The 21,585-nt window shown below is 40.8% G+C and overlaps 1 protein-coding gene across 4 annotated transcripts in view; it reads left to right on the top strand.

Moving 5' to 3' along the window:
• LOC148035467 (F-box/kelch-repeat protein At5g15710-like) overlaps nt 1–21,585 on the top strand; it is a 148,178-nt gene that overhangs the window by 54,617 nt on the left and 71,976 nt on the right. The window contains exon 2 of one of the 4 annotated variants that reach the window (XM_087677421.1): nt 1,762–1,853. The exons of the other annotated variants lie outside the window; for them this stretch is intronic. Within the exon in view, the coding sequence (XP_087533547.1) occupies nt 1,762–1,802 (41 nt within the window). The 3' untranslated portion in view covers nt 1,803–1,853. Of the gene's footprint in view, nt 1–1,761; nt 1,854–21,585 lie in introns of those variants that run through there. 4 annotated transcript variants of the gene reach the window in all.

The following is a 21,585-nucleotide window of genomic DNA, read 5'->3' as shown; positions in this document are numbered from 1 at the left end:
GATAGCTGACTCTCCAGAGGGTCTACAGAGACACTTGGATGCATTACACTCCTATACTTTGGACAGTGGGCTTTCAGTGAACCTTGGTAAAACCAAGGTGATGGCTTTTAATACTACACCACAGTGGGTTCGGAGATCAGCACCTAAATTCACATATGGATTTGAGGAGTTGGAGTATGTGGATTCTTATACATACCTGGGCATCTTATTCACAGGGCCCACCTTTTCTATGCGAGAGGCAGCAGACACTAGACTGACTCGCGGATACACAACACTAGGTGGTTTGGAGAGGATGTGCTCATAGGTGCAATTCCAAGAACCCTGCACCAAGCTATGGCTCTTCGATACACTGGTCACATCTGCACTACTTTATGGAGTATAGATATGGGGGCCCAGTCTTGACCACTGTAGCAGATTAGGGCGATCTTATGACGGATGGAGGTAGATGGAGAAACCCTTAGTGTCCATGATATCTAGGATGATCAGATGTAAGGCCTCAGTGCCACATGAGATCATCAGAGCCGAGCTAGCAGCTACACTGATTGTGGTAGAGGCCCTCACACGATCGGTCACATACATACATAGCCTATGGGACTTACCCACACACAGGTATGCACGGTTGGCCGTTGAGTCCTCCAGGTAGCTTGCCAGAGAGGGTGATACTTCATGTTGGTATGCATAGATGTCGGCCTAGTTTGAGCTGCATGGCTTTAGCATGGACAAGTTACCCCCCTTCGAGTACTCCCTCGATGCACCATCTATTGATCTGAGCAGGTTAGAGATTTGCAAGATGGTTAGAATGGATCTTACCCAGTTGAATATCAGGCGGACATGGTTGATGCCAGGGTAGGAGCTAGGGACAAAGATGGCTTTCTACCGCGAGCATTTCCTTCATACTATAGATGATTATTTATTGCTCGCCCGAGATACATGGACACTCACCTTTCCCATGGGATCAGATGTACTATTGGCCAGTTGCGCACCTCCTCACATCAACTAGAGATTGAGGCTGGCAGATATAGATCCATCTCATCAGAGGAGCGCATATGCCAAATATGCCAATTAGAGCTAGAGATAGAGGAGCATTATATCTGCCGGTGCCCAGCGTATTATGAGGTCCATGGTCGTTTCCACTGTCTTTTTAGAGACGGATTTGGACCACTATCCAAAATCATGGATTTTACCGATCAGTGATGCCTTGGCCTCTTTCTTCTTGAGATATGATGGCTTCGTGACATGCGCCTCAGGAGTACAACTGCTCCAGGACATCGAGACCCTCCACAGAGTCAGCTCACAGACTTCTTTGCAAAGGAGACTCAGAAGACTTCAATACAGTTAAAGCCACGGTCCACACGAGAGCCTCTCTCACTGCCACAGTCCACACACAGACAAGGAGTATTGATTGATCAAGCTGTTCAGCTTAGCCGATCCAGACGTCCTAGGCCTCGACATAGACACGGGTGACACCTTCATAGGCGGATACAGGGGATTATTGCTCGGGCTAGAGCTAGGCCCTCCATACCCACATGAGATTGTACCATTTGGAGCTCATTGTTACTAGATAGAGATCTATGTTTTACACATAGCCATAGTTAGTTTCCTTCCTTATTTTGCTTTGTGCTACATATTTTACCTAGACAATTGTACCATCATACACATGATTGTAACTCATGGTCTCATAGGTCATTTTGGCCTTTTGTAGACGTTAATATATCATTTCATTTCTCTCTCTCTCTCTCTCTCTCTCTCTCTTTGAAACAGGAGAAGTTTGTTGTTACAACACTTTCTTGGCATCAGATTGAAGTTTTCTTTCTCCTTTGCTGTCGTTGTCCCCCATCTCAACAAATCTGAAGGTATTTAGCACGGTTTTACTGAATTCAGACTTAATTATTACTGTAATTAGGGTTTATCAACTTTCTTGAGAAGTGTGCCTTTGAATCTCAGCCATACTCGACCACACTCTGTTAAGGTGTACAGCTCAGCCACCTTGAAGTGTGTGCCCATTAAATAGAAGCCCAAAGATCAGAGAAGCTGCTGAAAATGAACTATTTACAGCAGATCTTGTGAAGATTGGACATCCACATTGAAGTTGACTTGCATGCAAGTGTACTAAATTCAATTTGTGCCCAAATTGTGTTAGAATCAAGGGAAAAATTGTATCTTGATGCAGCTGATCATCGGTGAAAGCCAAATTTATTGGAATTTGTACAGAGATCAGTTTGTATCTCAGTATACTACAATTCAAGCAATAGAAGTGAAAGAAATACTGCAATGGATGCCATTCTTTGGGGCCAATCAGGGTGCGACTGTCCAAGATTTGTTGTGGCAAAGTTTTATTTCAGATTTGTGAGTTTATTTGCTTGTTCTGATAAGTGTGAACTAAGGTTATCTACTACTCTATCTGAGAAGGAAGATTGGTTTTAGTCATGCCCCTAGCCCACACCAAATTTACGAACGCATCATTCGATGGGCCAAGAGTCCAAGAGTGGTGATCACATAATGGTAGTAAGTCAATTCATGACCACAATGACCAATGCTACTAGCAGCCATCTAGATGTCGAAGGATGTAACTGTGACATTAATGTGACATTAAAAGTGAAATGTGACATTAATGTGACATTAAGGTAAATCAAGGGAAACATGCACGAGGATGACCGTCCGGGGTCTTGGGCGCCCGAACGGGGTTTAGGGGAGCCTAGAATCAGAGAGAGTCCAAGAATAGTAGGACTCACCAAGGTTTGACGGCTGGCAATCGGATCACGATGGGTCTGGCCAGCAATAAACTAGGCAAGGTTGGGAGGTGAAAGTATCACTCGTGCTCATTCATCTCGACTGCTTTTAATATCAGACGGCTCTGAAGAAGACCATATAAGCCAGAGGAAAAGCAGTCGAGATGAATGAGTACGAGTGATACTAATGAGCACGAGTGATACTAATGAGCACGAGTGGTATCAGAGCCGACAGGTCTCGTTTTGTGGATCCGTGAAGCTCTTCGACGAGAAGACATGCCGACGGGTCTCGTGAAGCAGTTCGTTTACGGCGCCTGGTGACACGTCATATAAATTTGACGTGACGTTTAATTTCACCATGTCACTTATCATTTGGCGGGGGAGCTATCTTCTATATCGAACGCCGTATTCTGAATCGTGCGCCGAATCCTGGCTCGAGCCCGTCTTAAAGCGCATCAACGGACCACACACCTTGTTCCCCTTTACGCAGGCTGGCCCTCCAGTTGCGTGACTGACGCTATTTTCTGGTCCCTTTGTGACCAGCCGACTGCATGCTATCTTTATCTGTCTGGTATTCCTCTCGCCAGCCCCGACTTCACTTGCATAACAAGTACAAGCTGAGCAGAGAACAAGTTCAGGAAAGGTGCTTTGATGGCCTGCGTGATCATTAAGTAGGGGGCTGAATACTAGTCGTTTCTGCAAAGAAGTCCCATTTCCTGCATGACCGGCTTTGTTCGGAAGATAAAATTTGTTCCTTACTCTTCGAGTTTATTTACAAACCAGCGACAGTTGCCTGCCATTAAAATCAGGGAAGTACTTTATTTTGTATGCAAATTTCTTATCTTTGCTTTCCAATTCCAGTGTATTAATGGCAGAAAAAGAGAAAGAGGGAGTAATGGAAGGTTCTAGTTCTGGGGACCATCCTATGGTAGATCCCCATGAACCAGAGATGCAAGAAGAACAATGGGAATAATTTTTTGCTACACGAGAACAATTTGATGATCTTACTGCTCGTGTACAGGCTCAGGGGGTTCAAATGGAATTTTTAACTGAAACACTCACTGAAATAAAATCTCAATTAACTTTATTGTTAGAAAGAGATAAAAATAAGATAGAAACCTCAGATGTCCCATCTTCATCGAAAGACTTAGATGTGACTATGCGAGATCCTAAGGAACCCCATCACAAGTTGAGGGATAATCCAGTTCTAAAGGATATGAGACCCCCTCAGTTTCACGGGGAGGAAAAAGATAGAAATAAAGATACAATCTTTAATTTCCTCCAAAAATGGGAAGATTTACATAAACTTAAAAATACTCCACCACATCTCCAAACACTGGAGGCTAGTTTAACTTTGGGGCCCAAAGCATATAAGTGGTGGCGAACTTTAAAGGAGGCAAATAAAATACCTGAAACTTGGGCTCAATTTGAATCCGTCTTTTTGAAAGAATTCCTTCCTGAAAATGAAATGGAAAGAAATTGGGAAGATTGGGATTATGTCTGACAAAAGGGAAGACCCCTGCTGACATATCTGGAGGAATATCGTGAGATAATCCTCAAATTGGAAGGAATAGATGAATTTAAAAAAACAAGAGGATTCATTAGGGGACTAGATAAAGCCTGTAAAAAGGAAGTAAAAAGGAGTTCACCTAAGACGCTGGAAGAGGCAATTAAATTTGCATTAATTAATGAAGATAGTATGCGTTCAGGTATACTCACTAGTCTCACTGATACGGAGCCCAAGTCTAAGGAATTGGAAACCTCAAAATTTCTGGGCAAATTTAAAAGGAAAATGCCATTTTTTAAGGGTAAAAAACAACCTTTTGAAAAGAAACAATATGTGAGGTCAAAGTTAAGTCCTGATGACTTTGATAAGGCCAAAAAAGAAAAGTTGTGATTTAATTGCCTATCCCCTATCCATGCTGCTTGGAATTGCCCTCAAAAGAAAAAGGGGGAAGACAAAGGAAAGGATAAGGACAAGGGCAAGGGAAAAGAAAAACAAATCCATGTAGTGCAAACCTTAGAATTAAAAGGGCATGAAAGGTATAAATCTTTAGAGGTCTTGCACATGGATGTACAACACAAGTGTTGTATGTCAACTTCTATGTGGCAGCCTACTTTTGGGCCACATGATTTAGTTAGAGTAAATGGATTGATAGCTGGAAAGAGAGTTAGAGTCATGATTGATGACTCTGCTACACATAATTTTATAAATTATGCACTTGTCAAAAAATTGAAACTTCCCCAACAAAAGAGTGGGCATCAATATGTTGTTCGTATAATGTAAGGCCAAGATAATAAAATGTGGGATACAATGGTATTCAATTTGGAAATTGAGATTCAAGGATATAAAGATAAACTTGATTTCCAAATTATGAACATGGAAAGAGCTGATATTGCTCTAGGGAGGGAGTGGCTATGGGGATTGGGACCATCCTTAAAACGTAGTTACCATCATAATACAGTGGAATTTGAAAGGGATGGTAAGACTTTTGTCATTCAAGGTGAACATGAAGTATCTGATAATCCTTTGCTGTGTTCTACTGAAGTTCAGAAGCTGATAAAGAAGGAAGTTTGTGAGGTATACATGTTATGGTCTCTTCCTGTACAAAATACTTTTACTTTCTGTAATATAAAGCAACAATTTTCTTATGTTTGTGAGTTGAATGCAAATAATGAATTAAGTAGTTTGTAAAATGATTTTAAAGATGTGTTTCCTTCTGATTTACCAAGTAGCCTTCCACCAGATAGGGGTGATATAAATCACCCAATTGATAGAAATAAGAATACACACCCTATTTCTAAACCACCGTATAGGTTAAGTGAAACACAACATCAAGAAGTTGAAAGAGAAATTAAGGATTATCTTGATAAAGGGTTTATACAATCCAGTAATTCATCTTGGGCTTCACCAATTTTATTAGTAAAGAAAAAAGATGGTTCTATGCGACTTTGTGTTGACTATAGGGCACTTAATAAAATAACGGTGAAGAATAAATTTCCTATGCCCAGAATGGAAGATCTTTTTGATCAATTACAAGGGGCAAAATTCTTCACAAAGATAGATTTAAGATCAGGTTATCACCAAGTAAGAATTAAGGCACAAGATGTTCCCAAGACAGCATTTCGTACTAGATACGGGCATTATGATTTTTTGGTGATGCCTTTTGGCCTCACTAATGCACCAGCTATCTTTATGAAGCTGATGAATAGTGTTTTACGGCCCTATCTAGGACATTTTGTAGTAGCCTTCTTGGATGATATCTTGATCTTTAGTAAATCAAGAGAAGAACATTTGGAACACTTACAATTAGTATTCCAACAGTTAAGAATACATTCCCTTTATGCGAAGAAAACTAAATGTGAATTCTTTGCACAAGAGGTCAAATATTTGGGGCATATTATCTCGAAAGAGGGAATCAACATGGATCCAGAAAAAGTAAGGGCAATTATCGAATGGCCATCTCCAAGGAACTTGGAAGAGCTGCAGATCTTCCTAGGTTTATCTGGATTTTATTGTAGATTCATTCGAGATTATGCCAAAATAGCTGTTCCAATGACAGACCAACTTAAAGGGAAGGAAAGAGCTTCAATTGGGGAATAGACCAAAATGAAAGTTTTCAAAAACTTAAGGTAGCTACTGCTACAGCTCCAGTACTATTAATTGTGGATCCCAATAAACCATTTGTGGTTGAAGCTGATGCCAGTGATAAGGCGATAGGCGCGGTCTTATTACAAGAAGGTCGACCAGTTGCTTTTGAAAGCAAGAAATTAGACCGTGCAAAACAGAATTATTCTGTTTATGAGAGGGAGCTATATGCAATAGTACATGCAATGAAGAAATGGAGGCACTATCTGTACGATGCCAAACTTTTGATTTTATCGGATCATGAAAGCATTAAGTAGCTTAATGATCAACCGGATTTACACGGGCGTAAAGCTAGATGGGCCGAACTCCTCCAAGAGTTCGACTATGAGATAAGATATAGAAAAGGAAAGTATAATATAGTAGTTGATGCACTCAGCAGAATGCCCATCATTAATGAATTGATTTTTACTCAGTTCACTTCCAACTTGCTTGAATCCTTAAAAGGGAAATGCCAGGTTGATCCGGTATATTCCAACATATGGGAAGCAATAAAAAATGGGGATCCAAATGAAGTGCTTCTACTGAGGAAGGAATATCTGAGGATGTTCAACAAGGAAATGGAGCATCAGGGGTTGCTCAAACTGGATTCAAGTGGAAGAATTTTACCATTGATAATGGTTATTTACTCTACAAGGGTAGGGTATGTGTCCCGAAAGATACAGAAATAAGGCGCCAGATACTCTTTGAGTATCATGATACCCCTAGCGCGGGACATCCAGGAGTTAATAAGACTTATAGTCTTATTAAAAGGCAATTCTATTGGCCTGGAATGAATAAGGACGTCCTTGACTATGTGATCAAATGTAATAAATGCCAGGTTAATAAAGCTGAAAGATTGAAAATGGGAGGACTTCTCCATCCACTAGAGATTCCTTCGGGAAAATGGGAGAGTATCTCCATGGATTTTATTGTTGCTTTACCCAGAACACAGACGGGGCACGACTCTGTGTGGGTGATTGTGGATAGGTTAACCAAAATGGCTAGGTTCATTCCAACTTCAACTGATGTTAAAACACCAGAATTGGCTAGATTGTTCGTAGAGAACATATACCGATTGTATGGCCTTCCGGCAAATATAGTTTCTGATCGGGATAGGAAATTTGATAGCCAATTCTGGCGTGCGGTATTTAGGAAATTGGATACTAAACTTAGCATGAATACGGCGGATCACCCGCAAACTGATGGGCAAACTGAAAGGGTTAACCAAATCCTTGAAGATATGCTTAGGGCATATGTAAGTAAAAGGCAAACTAATTGGGAAGAGTATTTACCGATAGCAGAGTTTGCATATAATAGTGCCAAGCACTCTTCCACTGGATATAGTCCATTTATGTTAATGTATGGGTTTCAGCCCAGAGCTCCTGCATGCAGGAAAAGGTTCAGGCAGCTAAGGATTTTTTGGAGGATATGAATAGTATGTTAAAATTTGCTCAAGAAAATATTAAAAAAGCTCAAAATCGAGCTAGAGCATATGCAGATCCTCACCGAAGAGACATCTCCTTTGAAGAAGGAGAATTGGTCTATCTTAAGGTGCCTGAACAAACTAAAACTATGAAAAAGGGACAATGTCCAAAGCTTTCACCAAGATATTGTGGTCCTTTCATAATACTTAAAATGGTGGGAGAATTGGCTTACAAGCTCCAACTACCTGCTGGTAGTAAAATACATCCAGTTTTTCATGTAAGTAAATTAAGGAAGAAGTTGGGTGATTTGGATAATCTAATCTTAAATGATGACATTGAGGAGCTATTAAATGACCAATCTAATCCACATGAACCAGAAAGAATATTAAATGTTCGTAATAGACGAACAAGGAATACTATTTATCAAGAATGCTTGGTTAAGTGGAAAGATTGTTTAGGAGTGAGTAAGTACTTTAAAGAAAAGGTTTCCCAATTTACAGTTAGACCTTCCAAGTATCGTTTTCGAGGACGAAACCGATTCTTAAGGGGAAGGAAATGTGACATTAATGTGACATTAAAAGTGAAATGTGACATTAAATGTGACATTAAGGTAAATCAAGGGAAACATGCACGAGGATGACCGTCCGGGGTCTTGGGAGCCCGAACGGGGTTTAGGGGAGCCTAGAATCAGAGAGAGTCCAAGAATAGTAGGACTCACCAAGGTTTGACGGCTGGCAATCGGATCACGATGGGTCTGGCCAGCAATAAACTAGGCAAGGCTGGGAGGTGAAAGTATCACTCGTGCTCATTCATCTCGACTGCTTTTCCTCTGGCTTATATGGTCTTCTTCAAAGCCGTTTGATAGTAACATTCTCCCCTCCCTTATAAATGATTGCTGTCCTTACTAATATTCTCAAGAACGAAGTGGGAAAAATGACTCTTCAATGAATTTCTTATACCATTCACTACAATAGTTTTGAAAAAATTCAAAGTTCAAAATAGCAAATATTTGTCTCGAAAAGGTACTTCTAGGAGTTAATGTTTATGTACCAAGTTCCATGTAGGTATCGACTCTGGACAGTTCTTCGACTTTACCGAGTTATGATATGAAGGGTTTGATGAGATCGTTTAACCTTGTGGTCAAGAACAAATTTGGGTGGTCAAGACAGGATTCCGTGCTAGCATGATAGCACTCTGACTATCACAATGGAGAACAGGTAACTCTGTGATGCCAAGCTCTCCCACCAGACGTGAAAGCCATAAAGCCTCCTTGCATGTCTCAGTGGCAGCCACATACTCTGCCTCTGTAGTAGACAATGCAACACACTTTTGTAGCCTGGAGATCCAAGAGACTGCTCCTCTTGTGAAAGTAAACACATACCCAGAAGTGGACTTCTTGCAGTCCGCATGACCAACATAGTCTGCATCCGTAAAGCCAACAACAGATGCCTTCTGCTTTCCAAAGCAGATGCACAACTCCTTTGTGCCTTTGAGGTATCTCATAATACCTTTCACTGAATCCCAGTGCTTCTTAACAGGGGTTGCCATGTATCTGCTAACCACTCCCACTGCAAAAGCAATGTCAGGACGTGTAGCAACCGTAGCATACATCAAACTGCCAACAACTGAAACATATGGTATCTTGGCCATTTCAGCTTTCTCATCATCAGATGTAGGGCTGTCCTTTGCACTGAGTTTCACATATGGAGGCAATGGAACCCCAATTGTTTTCCCCCCTCCATATTGAAACGTTGCAAAACTTTGGAGATATACTCCTGCTGAGATAGATAGAGTAAGCCTTTCGATCTATCTCTGAGTATTCACATGCCAAGAATGTGATTTGCATCACCAAGATCCTTCATGTCAAAGCTGCCATGAAGGCTTTGCTTCAGTGAATCCAAGGCATGAGTATCCCTGCCAGCAATCAGCATGTTATCTACATACAAAATCAAGATAATTAGGCTGCCATCTGCTGCCTTCTTGGTGTACAAGCAGTGATCCACTTCACTTCTATGAAAGCCTTGGGACTGCATGAATGTATCAAACTCATGATACCATTCTCTTCGTGCTTGTTTCAGCCCATACAAACTCCTTTTGAGTTTACGTACAATTTTTTCTTTCCCTTGTTCAACATACCCTTCAGGCTGCTGCATATATATATCTTCATGCAGATCACCATGTAAAAACACAGTCTCTACATCCATCTATATGAGCTCCATATCCTCAACTGCAACCAAACCCAAAATGGTTCTCAATGTAGTCATCTCGACTACAGGAGAGAAAATCTTATCAAAGTCAATTCCATGCTCCTGCTTGTACCCCTTTGCAACCAATCTTGCTTTGTACTTAGGTGAGGAACCAGAAGTGACCTTCATTTTGTAAATCCATTTGCATGTTCTGCCCTTTACACAACTGTACCAAGTCCCAAGTGCCATTTTTTTCAAGAGATTCCATCATGGCTTTATATCATTTCTTGCTGTCCTATCTGTCCATTGCTTCGTTGAAGCAAGACGGTTCACCACTGTCTGTCAACATGACATACTCAGCCACATTAATTGAACCAGGAACAAATCTGTCAGGTTGTCTAGTAGCCCTAGACGATCTCCTAACGCAATGGTCATTGTTTGTTGGCTGTTCCTGCAAATTTCCATTTTCAGCATGCTGTCCTGGCATTTCAGCCTGCAAATCAACATTAACAGCTTGTTGTTCTGGCTGTTCCTGCACATGTAATGGCTCATTTTCATGGGCAATAGCTGGCTGATCATTTCCAGCATCATTTCCTGCATTGATAGGTTCATTTACAGTAGGTATTTGCTGCTGTACAGTGGGCACATTTTGCTGTCCAAAAGGTATTTCTTCCCGGAATACAACCCTACGGACCTCCTCAATCTTTTCGGGCTGCTTGTGCATGCGATCTTCCCGGAAGATAACGTCATTGCCGTGTACTATTTTTCTTTTCTTGGGATCCCATAATTTATACCCCATTTCACCCTCATCACCATATCCTAGGAAAATGCATTTACAGGACTTTGGCTCAAGTTTGCTGTGTTTTTCTTTACGAATGTGCACAAAAGCCTCGTAGCCAAACACTTTCAGATGAGCATATGAAGGTGGCTTGCCTGACCACGCTTCTTGGGGGAACAACCCCCCCCCCCCACAAAGGATCTGTTTGGTGACTGATTAATCAAGTGAATGGCTGTCATAACAGCCTTTGCCCAAAAACCATGGGGTAATGCAGCATGAGATAGCATTGTACGGACCTTATCCTGTATGGTCCGATTCATACGCTCTGCAACTCCATTTTGGGGTGGATTATGAGGAGCAGTGAGCTTCCTCTTTATCCCTTTGCGGTCACAAAATGCTTGAAAGGCTTTGGACACCTTTCCCCACCATTGTCAGAGCGAAGACACTTAAGTGTCTTATCTGTCTGATTTTCAGCCAATGCCAATAATTTTTTAAACTTGTCAAGCACCTCATCCTTGCTACGAATAGGGTAAACCCATACCTTTCGTGTAGCATCATCGACAAAGGTGACAAAATATTTCTTTCCCCCTAAAGATAATCCGGGCATTTGACATACATCCGAATGTACTAACTCTAGAGGAGAATATTTCAAAGAAAGAGACTTTTTGTGAGAAGTCTGTGCATGTTTGCCATAAATACAATGATCATAGTGCTCAAAATCAGCATAACGAAGACAAGGCAAGTAACCCAAACGAGAAAGCACTTTCATTCCTGTTTGACTCATGTGTCCCAACCGGCCATGCCACAAAGAAACACTTGGCTGCTCGGTCACGGCAACAACATGGTCATGCACACTAGATACATGAAGTGGATACAACGTATCACTCTTACAACCTCTGGAAATAACCCTAGATGCCTTACAGATCTTCAATTTTCTATCACCAAAGGTGGTATGAAAACCATCATTATCTAGTTGCCCTGTGCTAATCAAGCTCTTATTGAGCTGAGGTACATGCCGTACATGCTGAAGTGTAAAGACAGAGCCATGCTGAAACTGTAACTGCACACTGCCAATACTTGCAATCTCACATGCATAGTTGTCCCCAAGATGGACAACACCATGTCGACCCCCTGTATAGGCGGAAAACCAGTCTCGATGAGGGGTGACATGAAAGGAAGCACTTGAATCAAGAATCAAGGTATGCATGTCATCATCTGTATCTGCAAGTAGAGCTTGTGCATCAAAATGTGAAGAGACAAAGAGTACATCACTCCCACTATCACTGTTATGAGTGACTACATTCACCTCTTCAATTTTTACATTGCTCTTCTTAGGCTGTCTGTCCTTCTTCTCTTCCTTGCAGTCATCTGTCTTCTTGCGTTTTCCTTTTTCTTTCTTCCATTTGTAGCAGTCACGTTTAAAGTGACCCTTCTTGCCACAATGATGGCATTCAACATCTTTGCCACGTGATTTACTGCGTCCCTTGCCATCATATTTGCCCTTTTGGTGTAATCTGCCCCTAGTATGCAAAGCACTGGAAGACTTACTAGATGCATTGTTCTGCCGATTCATCTCTTCCATAAGTAGAGCACTCTCTACATCAGCATACAAAAGGATCACATTAGAATTGCTCATAGCAGTCCTGAATGTATCCCAACTCTCTGGCATAGTGCAAAGCAAGAAAGTGGCCTTAAATTCCTCATTAATCATGAACTTTAAGGCAACCAACTGGCTGAAAATGGAGTTAAAACTCACTCAAGTGAGTAGACATTGCTGTACCTTCTTTCATACGCAAATCCATAAGCTTTTTCAGCCAATACACTTTGCTTGCAGCACTCTTCTGTGCATACAGTTCTTCCAGTCTAGTCCATATAGCATATGCAGAATTCAAACCTTCAATGTTGAAGAGCAAGGCATCAGAAATCGATAGCTCTATGGTTGAGCGTGCAAGCTCATTCAACTCATCCCAATCGTCCTGATCCATGTCTGCAGGCTTTGCCCCTTTACTTTTGATCGGCTTTGCCTGCTTCTTTTGTAACAGGATATTGTAGCATTGTTTTTGCCACACTGCAAAATTATGTGCTCCTTCAATCTTCTTTATGTGCATCAAATTACTGCTGTCATTGCTGCCAGTCATGGTTTTCAGCCCAAATGTGACCAAAAAACCAGTAAATGAAGGCCCAAACTGTCACCCAAGTGACCAAAGTACAAACAAGTACCAATCAGCAATAAATGACCACGCAGAAGTAGAGATTTCAGATCTGTAATTAAGTTTTCAGAAGCACCACACCAAGTGCTACAGCATTATCCAACTGATTATAGCTGTTCCAAAGGGCACGTGCATCACATTAGATGAGAAATCCCAAAATTTCAGCTGCAATTTCTGTTGTACATGTACCCACGGGCATAAAATTCGACACGAACGGTCAAAAGCACCAAAATTTTGTGCTCAAAGCGTCAAACACACATTTGCATTTCCTTTGTCATGCATAGGACTGTCGAGTTTTGCCAAAATAAAGCAATTTCAGCAAAACCCCCAAATTTTACAAAGTGTTGATGTTCAAATTGCGCGGAATTCAACCTGCATGTACATAAAATGACCAAATGCTGCACAAATTTTGCCCAAATCGCAAAAGCCCCAAATTGCACGGGGTCCAATGTGCCTCAATGTCGAGAAATTGGGTCAATTTCAGCCCAATTTGTGCATGTACATGAGAAGCCCCAAATGTCAGGGACAAAATGTCACAAATTCTTGCAATTTCTTAGACAAATATCACTGTTGCATCTTACTCACACTAAATCTGGACAAATCCCCACATTTTCTGAGTCGTGCGTGCACTAATTGTAGTGAAATTGAAAGAATTTCACTAAAATGTGAAAAACCCTAAAATTCCCGAGCAAATGTGCACTGACTTTGCAATTTCTGAGTCAGATTGTCCAATTCTGTGTTGAGATCTCGAGATTTGAGAAAAGCCCTAAATTTTTGAGCCGATTTTGCTTTGATATGAGATCTTGTGCTTATGCGGGCGAAACCCTGTCAGTGGGTGAAAGAAATTAAAAAAAAAGAGACTTTTTTGAAAAAGTTCTGACAGGTCCGTTGACCTATCAGGCGTCGCCGTGAGTCTGGATCCCCGCCGGTTGGTCGTGTTCGTCAGCGCTCGCTGTAGTCGTGTCGCCTGACCGTCATGCCGCCTGTTCGCTGTTCGCACTGGTCGCCATGCCCGCCGTGGAGTCGCCCACTCACGTGCAGCTGTCGCTTGACCGTCATGCGATTGACCTGTCTAGTCGCCTGTTGCAGTCGACTGTCACCTGTTGCTCCTGTTGACTGCCTCTCAATTGCTACTCGTCGGACTCTTGCAACACATGAGCCTGCCTGCAACTTGCCTGTTGCTCCTGTCGATTGCCTCTTGCCAGCTCTGATACCAGTTTGTAGGGCAAGGTTAGGCACGGAGATCGAGGTAGACAGACCTTACGCGCAGTGAGAGAGACAGAGAGAGTGCAAGTGAGTAGAATAGAGAGTGAACACGTTTTTCGGTGCAATGACGAGTGTACCACTTTAGGTTTTTAGATGGATATATGTATGAAAGTATAATGTGCTAAGGGTGTGTTCACACCTGTGCAATTATAAAAGGCATGATGGCCCTTTATTCCCAACACATGGATGACTATCAAGTTCCTCTTGAGTGGAATAACATGTTTGGACGGCTCTCAAATGGAAGAGGTTGGCCATCTTGATAAAGAACACGTATAATATAATTAGTCATATTCGTATGAACCTGGAAAGGTTTATTTGAATCATTAAACTGCAACATTGGTGTAATAGTAGCGAGTCATATCAATGTTGGGAAACATTGATTGTGCTCACCAGTCCCTATAATTGGTGGACTAATATGCTTCTTTTTGCTTCACAAATGTGTCAAGGGCTCAATAATGTGAGTATAGTACTTAATGAACTTTTGAAAGAAACCAGTAAAATCCAAGAGAGATTTTACCAGGGCTTCAGAATAGACCAATCAAGCACTACTTGAACCTTTTTAGGGATTGATTTGGATGCTATCAACCAAGATGATGTGTTTGAGATACAAAAATTGCGTACGAAAAATTCACACTTAGATAGTTTTGGAAACAAGTGGCTTGCCTTAAGGGACATAAGATGATACATTGATGCTTTGCATTTCCCTCCAATGTCTTACTATAAATGAGTATGTCATTGAGAAAAAGGACTATCCACTTCCTCAGATATGGAAAAATTAAATCATTCATTAGATACGGTTGCTAAGAGACACGATGGCTATTAGGCAATGTTTTGATCCTATGATCTAATGTACTGTGAGATGACAGAAGTTTGTCAGGTAATTCAAATGGAAAGACGTCAACAAATTCATGCAAGTATCAGATCAAATACTTATTCACATTAGAGAAGAAAGACAATCAAGTTTGTAAGAACGTTGATTGAACTTTTTTCAATAAAATAAATATAAGTAACAACATTCGGATCATGAAAATATTTGTTGAATTGCAAGGTTGATAACATATGTAAATAGTGATCTCAGAGGGTGGACAACCCTTGATCACATGAAGCCGATCATGGAATTCAAGAGAGAGTTCATGCGATCTATAGTCTATAGAGAGCGAGGAAAATCTAGAAAAAAACTATGGCATGCCAAGAATGACTTCCACATTGTCCAAACTCATCAATGGAATGTCCAAAGGCTCGTGGTATTGTTGGATCAAAAGATCCAATCTTATCACCATTCGAACCGAACGAGTTGGACCCTTCGCATATCGGAAATAATACTCTTAGTTAGTGGGTGATGTGTGGAGTCTTAAGCCTGTGTGCCAATCGAGAAGAAAGAAAATTATGAGTAGAGTAGTTGTCTAATAACACTGTAATTGATTGGCCATTAAACATAAATATCAAATGTTAATATCACAAGAATATTGAATGCTATATCAACATTAAAATTAATAATCATGTTAACAATGAATGACAATGTAAATGATGGCAATCAAGCAACAACACCTTGGTTATTGACTATGGTTTGCCATGGCCTTAAGGGTGGCATTTCTTTGAGCCTTAGTCATTAGTACCACTGAAGTTGCTTGCACATAAGTATCATCATCTCAACACAATTCAGAACACTAGTACCGGAAAAGAAACATACATTGCCGTATCCACTACTTGCAACATATGCCCCTTGTGCACACCCCTCTTGCTAGTAGCATCCCATACCCACCTATACGAGATGAAAATGTACCTATTAGGTGTGGACCATCATGATCCTGAGAATGAACAATGGTTTTTTACGTGTCATTGAATCTCGCATTAGATCTCACATTAGATAGTAGGTTTACATTCTAATACCAATGAAATGTCCACCTACTGTACAACCTGCACAAGCTGTATCCATGGCAAAGAACATAAGAGGAACGAATATCATACTCACCTCCCAACTATAGAGTCAAATGGGCTCACCGTTGAGCTTGGGAGCTAGGAGCAAACTGGGTCACAACCATGTCCTAAGAGGTGGCATCCCATATCAGCAGCACATATTGTCTAAGTGTATGGATGCCTATGAATGTGAGCCAAGAGTCCAAGAGTGATGATGTCACGGGGACGTGAAATTTTGATGCTTTGCTTATGCTTTGTTTAGCATTTGATCAAATTACTAATCAAATGTGCAAATGTGAGGTGCACATGTGGTATTCCATTAGGGATTGCCTTGAATTTTCCTAATTTTCCATGCATTTCCCGTGATAGAATGGCTGAATTTCAGCAATTTCATGCCGCATTGCAATTGATCCACATGTGTACAATGACCTTCTCACCTTCAACGTCGGTCTTAACCAATTGTGTAGCGTTAAAAAATGCACATGAACACTTTAGCATGCAAAACCCTAAAAATGATAGCCAATTTCTTTTTCTTTTTCCTCTTTTTTTCACAAAAGTAAATTGCTTTTAGGGCATACTCAAAAGCCCTAAAAAATGCATCGGAAAAAAAGTCATATTTACACCTTTATTCTATTTATTGTGTTTGGTTCTTTGCATTTTACATTCCATTTTGTACCCTTTTTAAAGCTGCTCCGTAAAAGAAAAGTCTCCCCTCCTGTGTTGGCTGAAGTAACGAAAGTCACTTTGGACTCTCAAAAATGCACAAAAGTCTCAAAATTCTATTTCAATTATGAAGGTTCCTTTGACAAAAGAGTGGTGGCGATTGAAGAGTAAAATTCTATCCAATTTCTCTATACTTTGACGGGATAATGAGTAGAGATCATCATAGCAAGTTTTTCAAAAAATTTATACATAATGCACCCCCATAAGACGCTTCGCGTCAAATAAGTAACATATATCGGCTCTTAAGTCGGGAAAGATCTTCCAGATTTGTTCTCATTTTGTGTATTTACGTGTTTTTAACCACAAAAGTTCTCTATTGCTGATTCAACATTCCTGATTGAATTAGGAGATGCCTTTGAGATTACAGTAATTTCATGTGGTTTAGGGACTTCCAAGATATGATCGTAATTAGTTTTTGATGGCGAATCTTAACACGATGCATTTTCATAATAGGAACGAAGTATACTTAGGGTAAGCGTAAGGAAGCTCTTTTTATTTTGTTATTTATGTAAAAATTGTAATGCAAAATAGATCATCCGCTCTAAAAGTGGGCTCTTATCGCCCTGTTCACTATGTGAATGGAAGAGCCGGAATAAAGGTTAACTATCTAATTCCTTTATAATAACTTGAAAGCAGTTGAGTCTCTTTGAAGACCAGTTTATAGTTGAAAATATGGCAATGATAGCATTACGAGGTTTAATTGTTATATAATATTACTTTATTTCGAAAATTTCTTACCTTGTTGTTTAAAGTCCTAAAAACAACGAGCCCTTTCTATCTAATTTAGATTAGGTTTTGTCGTCTTTTCCGATCTGGATAAAAGGTCATGAGACTAGTGGTCAAATAGTTTGGCTTGCTAAAAGAGGGATTCTATTCGGATCCGTTGGTAAAGTTTTTTAACCTAATCGATAGGTTACATGGCTTGCCTGTTATTGAGCCGGCCAGAGTAGCGTAATATGAATTCTTCTTAGTTCACGTAAGCGAATTATCCCATGAACCAATAATATCAATAGCGTAAGAGCTTAACATGTCGACAAGCCATTATGATGTCTTTTAGTCGTCCCGTATATACATGGATATATAGAGAAGTTTCTTTTTATGATCATCCTAAGGCAAATTGCCCTTTTTTGCATCATTGTTTAGTTGATAAAAGTGTATCGGAATGCACGGCACGATCTGCCATTGAAATAAAAAACAGAAAATGATTTTTTTTTTGATCCATAGTTGTCATTAGTAGTTAAGCAAAGATTTTTCTTTTTGTTCTTTCTGGTGCAGAGCAGGGCAATTGGTTTGCTTCTGTTCCGTTAGATGCATAATCCAAGCATACGTTTTTGCTAGACAAAACGAACTGCCATAGATATCGGGAGGTGATAAAAGGAATTCATCCAATAAATAACATGAGCGTTTCTCGAGAACATCCCTATCATTTGGTTGATCCAAGTCCATGGCCTTTATTGGGTTTAATAGGAGCTTTAGCTAGTACCACAGATGCGGTTATGTATATGCATTCATTTACGGGAGGTGGAATATTTTTGAGTCTTGGTTCAGGATCAATAATGCATACTATGCTTATATGGTGGTGCGATGTTGTACGTGAATTTACCTATGAGGGACATTACACCAAAGTGGTATAATTAGGACTTTGTTATGGCTCTCTTTTGTTTATTGCTTTGGAGGTTATGTTTTTTAAAGCTTTTTTCTGGGCCTTTTTTCATTCCTTCTTAGCGCCCACGGTAGAAACTGGAGCTATTTGGCCTCCTAAATGGATTGAGGTCTTAGACCTTTGGAGAATTTCTTTTCTAAACACTATTATTTTATTGTTCTTTGGAGCTGCCGTAACTTGGGCCCATCACGCTATACTTGTGGGTTTAAATTAAGATGTCACGAGGACGTGAAAATTTGATGCTTTGCTTATGTTTAAGATGCATATGTCTTGCACATGTGAGGTGCAAGCTACTTTTTTTTACAGTTGAAGGCCCAAGGACCCTGTGAAAAAGATGGATGTCAAAGGCAAAAGTTGTAACAAGTTATACTTGTTAGATTCTAGGTGAATTTTGGTGTCAATTTGCCCCTAGGACCATTAATTGGCCATTAAGTGTCAGTGGTGACACTAGGGACTAGGCATTAATTAATGGATTAATGCTTGTCCAAGGGTCAATTAATGCATGGGACCACTTTGAGTTGCAAATGGCCTAGCCAATTAATTTTTGGATGGGCAAGGTCAATTTTCTGGGCATGTATTAAGGGCTGAATTAATTTTCAGAATTAATTAATTCTGAAAATTAATTAAATGACTGGAAATTGCTGAAAATGGATTAAGAAAGTTGCCACTTGGCAAAACTTTCCCATGCAAGTGGAGGAAAGGCTAAATAGGGCTGAAGGGAGAGGGAAATCTCGTTTTTTCATTTTGGAGCTGTTGAAAAGAGGTGTTGGACTGTTGTTGCCAGCTTTTGGGGTCAATTCCCGGCCATTGGAGACCATTTTGGTGATGGAGATTGCATATTCTTGACCTTGGGAAGCTGGCAATTGCTGCTGATGCACTTTCTCCTGAAGATCACAGTCTCTGATGCTCCTATTGTTGTTGGTGCATCTGTTTGGGGCAGGTACAGCAGGGCAGCTGCTGATTTTGATCAGTTCTTTGCGACAAATCTCAGAAATCTCTCTCTACAGCATTCTCTCATCTCCTTCAGCCTATGCTTAGCCATTCTTAGCAATTCTTAGCCATTCAGAGGAGATCTCAGCCATTTTTGGTGGGCTGATTTGTAATTTCTGCAGTAAACCCTAATTTACAGCAGAAATTAGGGTTTAACAGCCACCTTGGGATCCGTGCCAGAGATTGAAGGCTCAAGGGACTGAAATCAGCAGCTGATAATTGAAGATTATCAAGGGATTTCAGGAGCCAGCCCATCCCGAATTGATTTGGGGTAGCATTTGGCCAGCCAAGGGTCAAATTGGAGAAGAAGTCCTGGGTGAATCAAGGGGCAAATGACCCAAAAGGCTTGCTGGACATTTATGACAGCAAGAGCAATTGGTTAGCAGAAGGAGATTGAAGAATCTCAAGTTGTACTCCTTCCAATTGAATGAAAGCTAAAGAAATACCGCAAGGGGCGCCAATTTTGGGGCCAACAGGGTGCCTACTGTCCAAGAATGTTATGGTAAAGTGTGTATTTCATTTTATGTGCATTTATTTATTGCTGTAATTAACTCTTAAATCAGGTTATCACCACCCATTCCAAGAAGGAAGGCTGGTTTCATGGTTCCATTGCCGGGATACATCAAATCTCTTGATTTGGTGGGCCCGAGGCACCTGATTGCAAGCCAAAGCTTTGTGCTAGTGTTGATCTTTGAGCTCAGCTGAGAAATTACAGCAAGATGTCTCCATACAGTGGGATGCAATCAAGCAGTAATGATGCCTCTCATGATGCACATTCACATGGGGAAGAAGGAAATGCAATGCCCGATCTTGGACAAGGCATGAATCATGGACAACATGTTGAAAATGTGGTTGAAGGCCAAGATGTTGGACCCTCAATGCAGAAAGAGGATGATGATCAACAAGGGGAAATGGAATTTGATGATGCATTCAAGAATCGAATGAGGGTAGCAGCCAATATCTTTGCTAAATTGGCAAAAGATCCTCAGTTTACTCGGTTTTTGAACACTCCTACGAAGGACAACAAGGGCAAGAAGAGACAATCCTCTTTTAGAACTTCGGGACAGCAAGATGCACCGAAGAGCAAGCCAAAGCCTTCTCAAGATGCTCCTAAAGATGCTGATGGTGAAAAGCATTTGATGCCAGTTGGGCAAGAAATGCAAATGCAAGTTCATGATGTAAATGCTAATCCCATGGTTTTTGGACAGCAAGGTTTGCATGAGAATTTGGGGCGGCTAGCTTACTTTGGTGGTAGCACAATTTTTCATGCTATGGTGGGTGAGCGACCGAATGTGGGAATGTATGGTACATCTCCCCATAACTTTCAGCAACCAATGCATGGCTTGCATAACCCAATGTACTCGGGTAAGGCTCATGGAATGCATAATCCGATGTATGGCAGCATTGGTATGATGCCTGGTGTGCAAAATCACGCATATGGGTAAGCATCGGTAACCGGTCGTGCTTTTGGGGGCTCAAGGAATAAGTGCTGGTCATGCAAATGCTCCGTTTAATGCTGGCTATCATGTAAATACAGCAAATGCACCCTTTTGCAGCAGCCCGTATATGACAATTTGACCCCCATAGGTCCAGCAAAGGACTATGATGAGGGAGGTAAAAGTGTGAAATTTGAACCGTTCAGTGGTGCACAAGATAGGCTGAAAGCTTTGTTCTTCATTCAACAGTTTGATGCAGCCTATTTAGGGGGAAACTTCATCGAATACTCTAAGATTCAAAAGGCAGCCACTTTCTTGAAGGGGAATGCATTGCACTGGTGGTCCACGCTCTTGATGCAAGGTAGAGCACCGTCAACATGGGTACAATTCAAGCAAATGTTTGCATCGAATTGGTTGACTAGTACCTTTGAGATGGACATCATGATAGCTTGGAACAAGCTTGATGCAAAGGAATGCAAGAATTTAGAGCAATACAATAAGAAGTTTTGGGATGCATTGCTGCCCGTCACTTCTTATTGGTCAGTTCCCTTTCATGAGCAGGTGGAGAAGTATGTATGTGGTTTGCCTAAAGGAATCAGGGATTTTTGAATTAAATCCACTGTTTCAAGCATGTC

The sequence above is a fragment of the Lygodium microphyllum genome, chromosome 5 (genome assembly GCF_053477565.2).
Source record: "Lygodium microphyllum isolate KBCC chromosome 5, Lygodium_microphyllum_v1.1.10, whole genome shotgun sequence".
Taxonomy (NCBI): domain Eukaryota; kingdom Viridiplantae; phylum Streptophyta; class Polypodiopsida; order Schizaeales; family Lygodiaceae; genus Lygodium; species Lygodium microphyllum.
Note: the sequence above shows the minus strand (reverse complement) of the source record. Positions and strands in the feature narration are given on the sequence as shown.